This window comes from Perognathus longimembris, chromosome 6 (assembly GCF_023159225.1).
Source record: "Perognathus longimembris pacificus isolate PPM17 chromosome 6, ASM2315922v1, whole genome shotgun sequence".
Taxonomy (NCBI): Eukaryota; Metazoa; Chordata; class Mammalia; order Rodentia; family Heteromyidae; genus Perognathus; species Perognathus longimembris.
In genome coordinates, this window is record NC_063166.1 from 85,322,046 (window position 1) to 85,335,648 (window position 13,603).

Below are 13,603 nucleotides of genomic sequence, written 5' to 3' on the forward strand. Positions count from 1 at the left end.
GGAGGCGGACACCTGGGGGGGGTCAGAAGGGAGGCGGACACCTGGGGGGGGGCTCAGTACGGGAGGCGGCCTGGGGCACCCCCCACCCCCCAGCCGAGGCCTCACCGAGTGCCACTGGCCAGGCCGGGGAGCGCTGGGGGCTCCTGGCGCGGAGCTGAGGCCCGGGGCCTTCGGTCTGTGCGACCCAGTGCCCGCGGCTCAGGAAGAGCGCCAGGGCCGGGCTCCGGCTCGTCTGGGGGGCGGCGGTAGAGCAGGAGGCCCTGGGAGGCTCGAGGGTAGACGAGCATGGACAAGTGGAACCTGGAGGGCCAGCGGGGCGTCAGCCTGGAGGCTCCCCCAGCCCCGCCCGCCCGACCAGGCCCGGCCCCGCCCCGCCCTACCAGGCCCGCCCCCCGCCCCGCCCCACCCGGCCCCCGCCCCGCCCGACCAGGCCCAACCTGGCCCAGCCTCGCCTACCGATTCCCATGGGAGGCGGAGATGCCCCCGAACTCCAGGTGACTGAGCAGGGACCCTCCAAACTGGTAGGCGTCTTGGATGGCATTGTCTTTTGGGGGTGCCACGCAGGCGGGGTCGCGACGGGGCTGGCGGCTGTGGCGTGAGGTCTGGAGGTAACAGGCGGGGATGCAGAGTCCACTTGGGGGCTGCCAATCCCCCCACCCCCCAGCTGTGCCCATACTGCCACGTGACCCCACCTTCCGCGTAGAGGCCCGCAGCCCTTGGGGTCCTTGCCGCCTGGCTTGTGTGGGGGGGGCTGGGGTGCAGCCCGTGCTCACGTTGGCACTACCCAGGTTCTGCTGCAGGTTGAACACCTGTTGGGGGTCCCTGGAGTCTGGGGGGGGCGGGGGGGGAGGCAGAGTCAGCTGAAAGGGACTGGCGGGGCCCCCCCCGCCCCCCCCTCCCCCCCTCCCCCCCTCCCCCCCTGCCCACAGCTCACCGCTCCACAAAAACGTTGCTGATGCAGCCCCCTGAATCTGTTCGCGGGGTCCGATCCCTGCAGGCCCCCCAGCAGGAGGGGGGCGCCCTGGGGCGGCCCGGGCCGGGGCGCAGCCGGAGGCTCCAGGGAAGGATCTGGCCGCTGCAGCTGGTCATCTACGTAGAGCCGCACCCTGGGAAACCAAAGGGCAGTATTCCCCCAGCCCCGCTCACCCCCTCTTCAGAGCTGGCCTGGCCCCGGGGGGGGGGGGGGGCTCACGTTGAAGCGTTGGCGTAGAAGGCGACATAGTGTGGCGCACCGTCGGCGAAGACCTCTGCGCTTGTCACCGTCTGGTCCATGAACTCGAGGGTCACCCGGCCCTGACTCAGGGCCACCTGGCACAGCCCCTCCTGGGAACAGCGCCAGGCCAGTCAGCCGGGCCCACGAGGGCCCAGGCCACCCCGCAAGCAGGAGGGGGCAGGTCGTGGCCAGCCTCAGGCGGGGGCGGCCCCCGAGCAGGGGGAGGGGGGGCGCGTTGGGGGGCCCCGAGCAGGCGCCTCACCGGGGCTTCGCGGTGGGTAGAGGAGGCCGTTCTCCTGGGTACTTCGGAAGCCAAACCCCGAGTAGACTCTGCTGCTGGTGAGGGGCGCCACGTTGGGGAGGCCCAGGGCCCAGGAAGCCGTGGCCGTGGAAAGTCATGACTCTCTCCACCTGTGGGGAGGCGGGGCCCCTGAGTGCCCCGCGCCGGGCGGGGCGCGGGAGGGGCGCTCACCAGCGGGGGTGGGGCGGGGCAGGGCGGGGCGCTCACCGGCTGGGCGGGGCGGGGCGCGGGAGGGGCGCTCACCGGCGGGACGGGGCGGGGTGGGGAGCGGGAGGGGCGCTCACCGGCGGGGTGGGGCGGGGCGCGGGAGGGGCGCTCACCGGCGGGACGGGGCGGGGCGCGGGAGGGGCGCTCACCGGCGGGGCGGGGCGGGGCGCGGGAGGGGCGCTCACCGGCGGGGCGGGGCGGGGCGCGGGAGGGGCGCTCACCGGCGGGGACGGGGCGGGGCGCGGGAGGGGCGCTCACCGGCGGGGCGGGCGGAGCGGGGCGCGGGAGGGGCGCTCACCGGCGGGGCGGGGCGGGGCGCGGGAGGGGCGCTCACCAGCAGGTCAGCGGTGCAGCCGAAGCTGACGCCCGTCGTGTTGAGCCTCTTGAGGTCCACGTACTTGCCCAGCGCCTTGATCCCCTTCATGCAGCCTCGGATTGACGCCCCGGAGGGGAAGGAGCCGCCGCAGGCTGCGGGAGAGGCGCCCTCTGAGCACCGCCCGCCGCGGGGGGGGGGGAGGGGGGGCGCTCCGCCCCGGCCCCCCGCGCCCACCCCTCACCCTCGCGGGCAGCTGCTCGGGGGGCACGCCGCCCAGGAAGTAGGCGTCGGCCTGCTCCAGGTCGTTGTCCAGCTCCACGCTGAACACGGTGACCCGCTCCACGCGCACCAGCACCCGCTTGCGGCTGCCCGCCAGGAGGAACACCTGGATCTGCGGGGCAGGGGCGGGGAGGGTCGTCGGGGCAGGCCCGGGCCGGGGCCCCCTCCCCGCCGGCGCCCCGGCCTTACCGCCTTGCTGGCCGCCGTCATGGGCGGCCCGGGCTGCAGGGCACCGATTCCTTGAGGCCCGCGCCGAAGTCATAGAAGAGCACCAGGCTGCCCCGGCGCACGGCCAGGCACAGGAACTGGCTCTGGAGGGGGGGGGGGCAGAAGCGGAGTCCGCGGGGGTCAGCGTGGGGGCGGGGCCGGGAGTAGGAGGGGCCTGGGAAGGTGGGCGTGGCCGGGGCGTGGCCGGGGAGGGTGGAGTAGGAGGGGCTTGGGAGGGTGGGCATGGCCAGGAGGGGCGGGGCCGGGGGAGGGGCCTGCCTGGTGCCTCAGGAAGATGACGCCGTTAAAGGCCGGGGGAGGGGCGGGGCCGGGAGTAGGAGGGGCCTGGGAGGGTGGGGGCGGGGGCCGGGGAGGGGCCTGCCTGGTGCCTCAGGAAGATGACGTTAAAGGCCGGGAGTGGGCGGGGCCTGGGAGGGGCGGGGCCGGGAGTGGGAGGGGCCTGGGAGGGTGGGGGCGGGGCCGGGGGAGGGCCTGCCTGGTGCCTCAGGAAGAAGATGACGCCGTTAAAGGACACCAGCCGCAGCTCCTGCTCAAAGCGCTTGGTGTTGCTGAACTGTCTCTCGAAGCTGATGCGGGCGAAGCCGGTGCCGTCGAAGTAGGAGCCGTCGGTGAGCCAGGGGTCCCCGGTGGACTTGTAGCTGTGGGCGGGGGGTCGGGAGTGAGCGGAGGGTGGGGCGCGGCAGGGGTGGGGGCGCGCGAGGCGGGCCCCACGTACCGCGCGCAAGGCTTATCCACGGCCGTGTCGAGGCGGAAGGTCCTCTCGAAGTTGTAGAGGCTGACCACCTCCTGGTTCAGCGTCTCCATCTCGATGCAGCCCCGGTAGCCGGGGAAATGGAGGGGGGGCGGGGGGGCTGCGGGCAGAGCGGGCGTCAGGGCACGTCCCCGCCCGCCCGCGAGCTGCCGCAGTACTGACTGAAGCCAGACCCCCCGCGGGGTTCCGGGGACGGGAGGCGGCCCCCGCCGGGCCGGGCTCACCGTGAAGCCGTCGGGGTAACCTCCCACGTAGAACACGAAGTCATCGGGCCGCAGGTTGAGTAAGCCCTCCTCTCCGGAGGCCTCGGTGTCTCCCTTGATCTCGTGAATCACCTGGTTCTCCATCGTGATGGACATGTGGCCGAACTGGAGGGTTCTGCGGGCAGAGGGGGCGGGTGAGCCTCAGCCCGGGGCCGGGCCGGCGCAGCGCACGCCCGGGGCCCCCACCTGTCCATGCTGACGGCTGCGAACTGCTCCCCGATGTCCTGGTCGATGCTGAGGCTGGCGGGGTCGGCCGCGCCCAGCCGGTACACCCAGTGCACCTTCTGGTTGCGCAGAGACACGCCCAGGTAGTCCCCGGAGGCCTGGGAGGCGGCGACAGCGGGCAGTTGGGACGGGACCCCCGCCGCCCGCCGCCCGCCTGCCGTCCGGCCCCGCTCCTCCCTCTTCCCGCCCTCCCGGCACCTGGCGGCTGCCCATGTAGAGCACGAAGTGGTCCCCGGTGCTCTCCCCCGGGCCGGGGGCGGGCGTGGGGCTCTGCAGGTAGAACTTGAGGGCGGTGTAGGCGGCGAGGTCAGACAGGTCCCGTGGGGGGCGCAGCTGCACCCCCGAGCGCCCGTTGAACTTCATGGGGACCTTGACCTGGGGCGAGAGGCGCCTGCGTGCTCGGCGTCTGGTCGTGGGGTCCCCCGGCCCCTCACCCAGCCCCCCACCAGGCTGCGATCCGCACGCACCTTGCTGGCCGCGCCCCGGGCCTGCGCAATGAGCTCCCGCACGCGGCCGATGTTGGCCGACAGGGCCAGGCTGGCGTTGTGCACCCCGCGGTTTTCCAGGAGGCTCAGCTTGGCCAGCAGCTGCGGCAGAGTCTTTTCCAGGGTGGACACTGTGGGGGGGGGGCAGCCTGAGCACCCCACTCTCCCCACCCGTCGCCCTTGGGAGCAGGGGGCCGCAGCTCACCCGAGCGGCCTGCGTCGAGCACCGCCTCGCCCAGGTCCTGGCCGTCCAGGCCCCCGAACTGGCCCTGCCACCCCTCGAGCTTCCTCTGCATGTCCTGGAGCCGGGACTGCACGCGGGAGGCCGTGTCCTGGGCCTGGGCGGGCCACCGCCTTGGCGGTGGGCGATCTTCTCGCTCGTCTCATCTGCAGGGGTGGCAGGCGGGCTCAGCGGGGCTGGGCGGGGAGCACCCCCGGCCTCCCGTGGCCAAACCCCGCCACCCCACCGTCCCCACAACTCAGTGCGGGAACGACCGCTCTCTGCACCCCGCTCCCGGCTCAGGACGCGGCCCGGGCCAGGCCACACCTGCAGCTCAAGTGGAAGCATGTTCGGGGTGTTCTGCGGCCGGGGGACCGGCCGGGCCGTGAGCGTGGTCAGACCACGGTCCTCTGCGCGGAGCCTCCTCACCCCAAGGCCTCCCCGCGCCCCGCTGCATGGGCCCCACTGCGGGCCGCTCCTCCCGAGCGGCCCCGCCTGCCCGCCCCTGCGCCTGCCCGCCCGAGTGCCCGGCTCGCAGGGGCTCATGGGCCACGGGGGGCACTGGCTGTGTGCCAGGGCCCCGGGCGGGGGCCCTCCTGGGCACGGAGGCACGGCGGCAGGCGCGGGGAACGAGCCACGCACCTGTGTCCATGGCCAGCATGGCCTGCGCCTCCCGGATGCGGGCGGCCAGCTCGTCCTTCTGCGCGCGGAGGTCTCGGATCTGGGTCCCCGCGCCCTGCAGGGCGACCCGCGCTGCGGGAGAGGAAGCTCGGAGCCGGGAACCTCGCCCGGCCCTCCGACCCCGAGTCCCACCCGGGAAGGGCCGAGACCCCTCGCGACAGCCCGGGGACCCCGGTCCCTGAACAGCCCGGACTCACCGAGGCCCAGCCGCCGCCGCTGCCCCCGGACGGCCTCCTCCAGGGCGCTGCTGTTGGCCAGCAGCTGCTGGGCGCGGCCCGCCAGGCCCCGGCGCACCACCAGCTGCGGGCGAGGACAGGGTGAGGGCCGGCCCGCCCGCGGCAGCCAGGACGGGGGCGGGAGCCCGGGGGGGGCGGGAGCCCGGGGGGGCGGGAGCCCGGGGGGGCGGGGCCTCACCTCCCATGCGCGCCCCGGCCTGCCCCTGGGCCTGGGCGGGCGGCCTCCTCCGCCGCCTGCACGGCCTGCAGGATGGTGCTGTGGGCGCGGGCGGCCTCCACGGCCCTCTGGATGAAGCGGTCCTGGTTCACGCCCTGGATGATGCTGCCGTGGACGGGGGGGGGGGGGCGCGCCACGGTGTAGGGGGGCTGCGCACCCCGCTCTCCCGCCCAGGCTCGGCCCCAGGCCTGCCCCTCTGCCCGCCAGGTGGGGACGCTGCTTCTCCCTCCGGGATCGCTCCCAGAGGAGTCCCCCTTGGGCGTGGCCTGCACCCCCGGGAGGGGCCCGGCCCCCCGCACACCTGGACAGGTTGAGCGCCAGCTGGTCGAGCTGCCGTGCGTGGGCCTCCGCGGCCTCCACCAGGGCCAGCTTGCTGCCGGCGGGGGAGAAGCGCTGCATCTTCCGCAGCAGGGGGGGCGCGCGCCGCCGTCCAGGCTGGCCGCCAGGTGCTCCAGGTCCTGGGGGGGGGCGGGGGCGGGCTGGAGGACGCGCCTCACTCCTGCAGCACCCACCGAACCTGGGGTCCAGGCGGTGTGCAGAATGGAGGGGCGGGGGCGGGGGCGGGTGTCCCGGGTGGAGGGGCGGGGGCGGGTGTCCGGGTGGAGGGGCAGGGTGTCCGGGTGGAGGGGCGGGGGCGGGGTGTCCGGGTGGAGGGGCGGGGGCGGGGTGTCCGGGTGGAGGGGCGGGGGGCGGGGTGTCCGGGTGGAGGGGCGGGGGCGGGGTGTCCGGGTGGAGGGGCGGGGGCGGGGTGTCCGGGTGGAGGGGCGGGGGGCGGGGTGTCCGGGTGGAGGGGCGGGCGTCGGGGTGTCCGGGTGGAGGGGCGGGGGCGGGGTGTCCGGGTGGAGGGGCGGGGGGGCGGGGTGTCCGGGTGGAAGGGCGGCGGGGTGTCCGGGTGGAGGGGCGGGGGCGGGGTGTCCGGACAGGTGGAGGGGCGGGGGGCGGCTCCGTCACGGGAGGGAGCCCCCCGGAGGGGGCGGCAGCGTGGGGCGGGGCCGGGCTCACCTCCTTGGCCGCATCCATGCCGCGCAGGAGCTCGGTGGCGCGGGCCAGCGTCCGGGAGGCGGCCTGCAGGGCGGCCCTCACCGTGGCGTTGTCCCGGGACAGCTCCTGCTTCCGCTGCTGGGGAGGTGGGGCAGAGGCCGTGAGGGCGGCAGGAAGGCGCGAGCAGAGAGCGAGGGGGAGGGCGGAGTGGGGGGGGGCGGGAGGGGGGGAGGGCGGAGTGGGGGGGGGCGGAGGGGGGGAGGGCGGAGTGGGGGGGGCGGAGTGGGGGGGGCCCTCACCAGGGCTTCCTCCAGCCGCGCCTGGTTGCGGCTGTTGAGCTCCTCGGCCTCCCTCGTGGTGTCCACCGCGCGGTTCAGGGCCTCCCGCAGGTCCATGAGGCCGGCCCCCGTGCTGGGCCAGCCGGCCGCGGAGGCGCGGTGGACAGCGCCCGGTTCTGCTCCCCGGGGGCCGGCCAGGTGCTGCTGCACGCGGGGAGAGCACTGGCCCCGCAGCGGGCGGGGGCGCCGTCACCCCGCGGCCCGCCGCGCCCCGGCCCTCCCTGCCCCGCGGGGCCCCCGGCCCTCCCAGCCCCGCCCCCGGCCCTCCCGGCCCCGCCGCGCCCCGGGCCTCCCGGCCCCGCCGCGCCCCGGGCCCTCCCGGCCCCGCCGCGCCCCGGCCCCTCCCTGCCCCCGCCGCGCCCCGGGCCTCCCTGCCCCGCGGGGCCCCGGCCCTCCCGGCCCCCGCCGCGCCCCGGCCCTCCCGGCCCCGCCGCGCCCCCGGCCCTCCCTGCCCCGCCGCACCCCGGCCCTCCAAGCCCCGCCGCGCCCCGGCCCTCCCTGCCCCGCCGCGCCCCCGGCCCTCCCTGCCCCGCCGTACCCCGGCCCTCCCTGCCCCCGCCGCGCCCCGGCCCTCCCTGCCCCGCCGTGCCCCGGCCCCTCCCGGCCCCGCCGCGCCCCGGCCCTCCCTGCCCCCGCCCGCGCCCCGGCCCTCCCGGCCCCGCGGGGCCCCCGGCGCCACTTACATCTCTGGGCCTCAGCCAGCTCGGCCCTCGGCCCCGGCGCGGGGGGCCCCCAGGCGCCGGGCCCGCATCTCCCGCAGCAGCCGCTCTGCTTCCGCCAGCAGCCAGCTCAGCGTCTCCCCCGAGGGGGTCGAGGCGTTGGCTGGGGACAGGTGGCCCATCTGGGCTGCGAGCTCTGGGGGGGGGGGGGGGGGAGGTCAGGGCTCAGAGAGGGCGGCTGCCAGGCCGGCTCGTGGCGTGGGCTTCCAGCCTGCCGCACTCGGGGCAGTTCCCCGACCTGCTGCCCCTCTGTGTGTCCCCCCACCCCCCACCCCAGACCCCGGCGCGGCCGCCCGGCTCCCCCACCCCCCCGCCGGGTCACGCTCAGTTAGAGTGACCCCTCCCCTGGACTCCCGGGCTAGGCCCGGTCCACGGCCTCAGCGCAGGCCCCGATCCCGCGGGTGCACGGCCTGCTGGCCGTCGAGCAGTGGCAGCTGGTGAGAATGTGGCTCGAAGCCTGGCCCGTGTCACGCTGTCTACCGGGGCTCACCGGCCCCTTGCCCCATCCCAACCACACCGCCACACAGCTAAACGTGCACCCCTGCCCGTTTTCCGAGGACAGGCTCGAGGGGACCCCAGGACACCCCTCCGCCCCAGCGGCCCTCCCTGCCTGGAGCCAGCCCTACCGCGGAGGGCGTGGTCCACGGCGCGGATCGTCTCCAGCAGCGCCTGCGCCCCGGCCCCCGCGTGGCCTCGGTGCTGTCCAGCAGCCGCCCCGCCCGGCCTTGGGCTCCGGTGGCCTGTGGATGGGACCTTCAGCCACAGCTGGCGGGGGAGCCCGGCGGGGGGGACCGCCCGGGTGACAGGGACGGCCCGGGGCACGGCGTGGCCGGCAAAGGGGGACGCGTCGAGGCGAGGCGCCTCGGGGGGCGCTCCCGGGAGGAGGGGGACCGGGCACTCGGGGGCAGGGTCTCGGGGTCCTGCCTGGCCGTCCAGCTGCTGTACGCCCTGCGCCAGGCTTGCGCTCTGCTGCTCCAGCGTCTGCAGCCGCTGCACTGCCTCGTGGCGGGGGTCTGGGGGGCCTCGGAGCTGGGTCTGGGGGGAGCAGGAGGTGAGGGTCTGTGCCGAGTGGGGCGGGGAGGGAGGGAGGGAGGCGGCGGCGGTGGAGGCACCTTCAGGTCCGCCATGGAGTCGTTCAGCCGCTGCAGCCGGGCCCAGGCCGCCGAGCTGGTGTTGAGGCTGCGAAGCTGCTCTCTCGGATGGTGGGGAGGAGGGCGTCTGCCCGCGCCAGGTCATCCAGGAGCAGAACCACACAGTGGTCACACCTGCAGAACACACGCGGTCACACACTCAGGACACACGCGGTCACACACTCATAACACAGTGTCACACACTGCAGAACACACGCGGTCACACACTCAGAACACAGTGTCACACACTGCAGAACACACGCGGTCACACACTCAGGACACACGCGGTCACACACTCATAACAGTGTCACACACTGCAGAACACACGCGGTCACACACTCAGAACACACGCGGTCACACACTGCAGAACACACGCAGTCACACTCAGAACACACGCGGTCACACTCAGAACCACAGTGTCACACACTGCAGAACACACGCGGTCACACACTCAGAACCACATGGTGGTCACACACTGCAGAACACACGGTGTCACACACTGCAGAACACGCGGTCACACTCAGAACCACACAGTGGTCACACACTGCAGAACACACGCGGTCACACACTGCAGAACACACGCGGTCACACGCTCAGGACACACGCGGTCACACTCAGAACACACAGTGGTCACACACTGCAGAACACACGCGGTCACACTCAGAACCACACAGTGGTCACACACTGCGGAACACACGCGGTCACACACTCATAACACACGGTGTCACACACTCAGAACACACGCGGTCACACACTCAGAACACACGCGGTCACACACTCATAACACAGTGTCACACACTGCAGAACACACGCGGTCACACACTCAGAACCACATGGTGGTCACACACTGCAGAACACACGGTGTCACACACTGCAGAACACGCGGTCACACTCAGAACACACGCGGTCACACTCAGAACCACACAGTGGTCACACACTGCAGAACACATGCAGTCACACACTGCAGAACACACGCGGTCACACACTCAGAACACACGGTGTCACACACTCAGAACACACGCGGTCACACTCAGAACACACGTGGTCACACTCAGAACACACGGTGTCACACACTCAGAACACACGCGGTCACACTCAGAACCACAGTGGTCACACACTGCAGAACACATGCGGTCACACACTCAGAACACACGGTGTCACACACTCAGAACACACGCGGTCACACTCAGAACCACACAGTGGTCACACACTCAGAACACACGCGGTCACACACTCAGAACACACGCGGTCACACTCAGAACACACGCGGTCACACTCAGAACCACAGTGGTCACACACTGCAGAACACACGCGGTCACACACTCAGAACACACGCGGTCACACACTCAGAACACACGCGGTCACACTCAGAACCACAGTGGTCACACACTGCAGAACACATGCGGTCACACACTCAGAACACACGTGTCACACACTCAGAACACACACGGTCACACTCAGAACCACACAGTGGTCACACACTGCAGAACACATGCGGTCACACACTGCAGAACACACGCGGTCACACTCAGAACACACGGTGTCACACACTCAGAACACACGCGTCACACTCAGAACACACGGTGTCCACACACTCAGAACACACGCGGTCACACTCAGAACCACAGTGGTCACACACTGCAGAACACACGCGGTCACACACTCAGAACACACGGTGTCACACACTCAGAACACACGCGGTCACACTCAGAACCACACAGTGGTCACACACTGCAGAACACATGCGGTCACACACTGCAGAACACACGCGGTCACACTCAGAACACACGGTGTCACACACTCAGAACACACGCGGTCACACTCAGAACCACAGTGGTCACACACTGCAGAACACACGCGGTCACACACTCAGAACACACGGTGTCACACACTCATAACAGTGTCACACTGCAGAACACAGGCGGTCACACTCAACCACACGGTGGTCACACACTGCAGAACACACGCGGGTCCCACTCAGAACACACGTGGTCACACTCATAAGTGTCACACACTGCAGAACACACGCGGTCACACTCAGAACACACACGGTCACATACTCATAACAGTGTCACACACTGCAGAACACACGCCGTCACACTCAGAACCACACAGTGGTCACACTGCAGAACACACGCAGTCACACACTCAGAACACACGCGGTCACACTCAGAACACACGCGGTCACACTCAGAACCACACAGTGGTCACACACTGCAGAACACACGCGGTCACACACTGCAGAACACACGCGGTCACACACTCATAACACACAGTGTCACACACTGCAGAACACACACGGTCACACACTCAGAACACACGCGGTCACACTCAGAACCACACAGTGGTCACACTGCAGAACACACGCGGTCACACACTCATAACACACAGTGTCACACACTGCAGAACACACACGGTCACACACTCAGAACACACGCGGTCACACTCAGAACACACGCGGTCACACTCAGAACCACACAGTGGTCACACTGCAGAACACACGCGGTCACACACTCATAACACACAGTGTCACACACTGCAGAACACACACGGTCACACACTCAGAACACACGCGGTCACACACTCAGAACCACACGTGGTCACACCGCAGAATCGCACTGCAGAACCACACAGCGGCCGCACACTGCAGAACACAGTGTCACACTCAGAACCACACACGGTCACACATTCAGAACCACACGGCGGTTGCACACTCAGAACCACACAGTGGTTACACACTGCAGAACACACGGTATCACACACTGCAGAACACACGCGGTCACACACTGAGAACCACACGTGGTCACACCGCAGAATCGCACTGCAGAACCACACAGCGGCCGCACACTGCGTGGGTCGTGGGTCATGGGTCAGTGAGGGGCCGGGCTAGGGCAGGAAGGGCGGCAAGGGGTCAGTGTGGAGTGGATGGGTCAACATGGAGCCGGGCCACGTGCTAGAGGTCACAGGACAGAGAGGTGCAGCTCAGGGGTCACGGGGCGGGCAGAGACTGAGCGGAAGGCGTCAAGGTGGAGGGGCAGAGGCTGGCATGGGGTCCCGGGGAACAGGGTGGGTACAGGAAGCCGGCCTGGGCAGTGCCCACTAGACTGCTGGGAAGGGGGTGCCCGCAGAGGGGACCACGGCCACAGGAGGGAGGCACGAGGCTCCCCAGGCCACGGAGGCAGCCGGAAGCCCCCTGGGGGCCAGGGTTGAGGTGGGTGTGGGTTCGGCGCGGGGCTGGGCGGGGCGGGGCGGGGCTGCACCTTCGCAGTGGACGCCGTGGACGCCCGGCCCACCGGGCACGGGCACCTGGTGCTGCTGGCTGCACTGGTCACAGCGCTCCCCGCTGAGCCCCGGGGGGCAGGTGCAGCGGCCCGTGCGCGGGTCACAGTGGCCTCCTGGGCACTGGCAGCCTGTGGAGAGGGGCGGTGAGCACGGCGCCCGCCAGCCAGTGCTGCCTCCTGCGGCCCTCCCCCCGTGCCCTCCCCTCTTGACTATCCCCCCGTGGCCCTCCCCCCGTGACCATCCCCCCGTGGCCCTCCCCCTGTGTCCCTGCCTCTACTCACGCCTGCAGCCTTGCTCCGGGAGCCCCCAGTGGCCGGGGGCGCACTCGCGGCACTGGAGTCCCGTGGTCCCTGGCTGGCATCGGCACTGCCCGCTCTGGGGGTGGCACTGGGAGCCCTCGGCCGCTGGCCCACAGGCACAAGGGTGGCAGCCCTGGCAGCCCTCGAAGCCGAAGTGCCCTTCCTGCAGGAGAGGCGCAGAGATGCCCTGCCAGGCCCAGGAACCACCTGGGGCGCGGGCTCGGGCCCCCTCCCCGCCACGAGGCCCGCGGGCTCGGGCCCCCTCCCCGCCACGAGGCCCGCGGGCTCGGGCCCCCTCCCCGCGGGGGTGGGGGGGTGACCAGGCCCCAGGCTCTCCCAGCCTGGCCCCCCTGCCCCCACCAGGCACCGTGGGGAAGACCGCGTCAGCCTGCATGCGGGGAGCAGTCTCCCCCGCCCCCAGTCCCCACCCACCTGACAGCGGTCGCAGCGAGTCCCCGCCACGCCTGCCTTGCACAGGCAGCGCCCGGTCTTGGGTCACAGGCCTCGGTTCCGCACGGGGAGCAGTCGCACCCTAAGGGAAGGGCTGCCTTGACTTCGCGGGCCACCCCAGCCGTCCTCCCGCCTTCCCGCTCACCCCCCCGGGCGGCCGCCTCCCTGGGGGAGCCTGGTCTTCTCCTCCCAAAGCCTGAGGGGACCCGAGTGATCGTGACGGGGGGAGGGGGGGAGTGGGGGGAGCTCGAATCCGACCAGGACGGGGTCCTGGCCTCCACCCCGGCACTGCCCAGCTCACAGGGCCTGTGCCCTTGAGGTCCCCGGGTCCCCGGGAGCCCCGCCCCTGCCTACGGGTGCAGTTGCCGGGGAGCAGGGCGTCCCCGTAGAAGCCGGGGGCGCAGGCCTCGCAGCGGGGGCCGGCGGTGTGGCGCAGGCAGGCGCGGCAGGCTCCGGTCAGAGGGTCGCAGTCACTGAAGATCATGTTGGGGTCCCCGTTGCCGCTGCAGTCCACAGGGCTGGCAGGAGCTGCCCAGCACCAGGGGGTTCCCGAAGAAGCCAGGGGCGCAGCTGGCACGCGGAGGGCGGGAGGGGCGGTCAGGGTGCGGCCCCGCCCCCACCCCCGCCCCCGGGGGCGCGGCCCGGCCCGCCCGCCGCTCACCGCTCGCAGGAGGCCCCCGCGTAGCCCGGCCGGCACAGGCACTGGGCGCGGCCCCCGCGCAGCACGCAGCCCTCGGCGAAGCTGTGGACGGACGGGAGGACGCCGGTCAGGCCGCCGGCCC

The 13,603-nt window shown here is 72.1% G+C and overlaps 1 protein-coding gene across 1 annotated transcript in view; it reads right to left on the reverse strand.

The window, feature by feature from the left end:
* The window catches only part of Lama5 (laminin subunit alpha 5), a 49,145-nt gene that overhangs the window by 1,828 nt on the left and 33,714 nt on the right, over positions 1–13,603 (reverse strand). Inside the window, 44 exon segments of the mRNA XM_048349428.1 lie at positions 106–126; positions 128–244; positions 246–300; positions 457–602; positions 693–822; positions 935–966; positions 968–1,106; positions 1,193–1,339; positions 1,493–1,584; positions 1,586–1,624; positions 2,056–2,189; positions 2,272–2,428; positions 2,506–2,543; positions 2,546–2,627; positions 3,020–3,182; positions 3,260–3,395; positions 3,516–3,673; positions 3,745–3,881; positions 3,982–4,158; positions 4,251–4,399; positions 4,474–4,612; positions 4,615–4,655; positions 5,131–5,241; positions 5,367–5,469; positions 5,584–5,619; positions 5,622–5,727; positions 5,924–6,042; positions 6,045–6,080; positions 6,625–6,741; positions 6,903–7,103; positions 7,599–7,649; positions 7,651–7,796; positions 8,287–8,341; positions 8,344–8,400; positions 8,585–8,695; positions 8,773–8,856; positions 8,859–8,925; positions 12,041–12,200; positions 12,354–12,534; positions 12,804–12,862; positions 12,865–12,903; positions 13,176–13,332; positions 13,334–13,391; positions 13,483–13,563. Of these exon segments, the coding sequence (XP_048205385.1) occupies positions 106–126; positions 128–244; positions 246–300; positions 457–602; positions 693–822; positions 935–966; positions 968–1,106; positions 1,193–1,339; positions 1,493–1,584; positions 1,586–1,624; positions 2,056–2,189; positions 2,272–2,428; positions 2,506–2,543; positions 2,546–2,627; positions 3,020–3,182; positions 3,260–3,395; positions 3,516–3,673; positions 3,745–3,881; positions 3,982–4,158; positions 4,251–4,399; positions 4,474–4,612; positions 4,615–4,655; positions 5,131–5,241; positions 5,367–5,469; positions 5,584–5,619; positions 5,622–5,727; positions 5,924–6,042; positions 6,045–6,080; positions 6,625–6,741; positions 6,903–7,103; positions 7,599–7,649; positions 7,651–7,796; positions 8,287–8,341; positions 8,344–8,400; positions 8,585–8,695; positions 8,773–8,856; positions 8,859–8,925; positions 12,041–12,200; positions 12,354–12,534; positions 12,804–12,862; positions 12,865–12,903; positions 13,176–13,332; positions 13,334–13,391; positions 13,483–13,563 (4,564 nt within the window).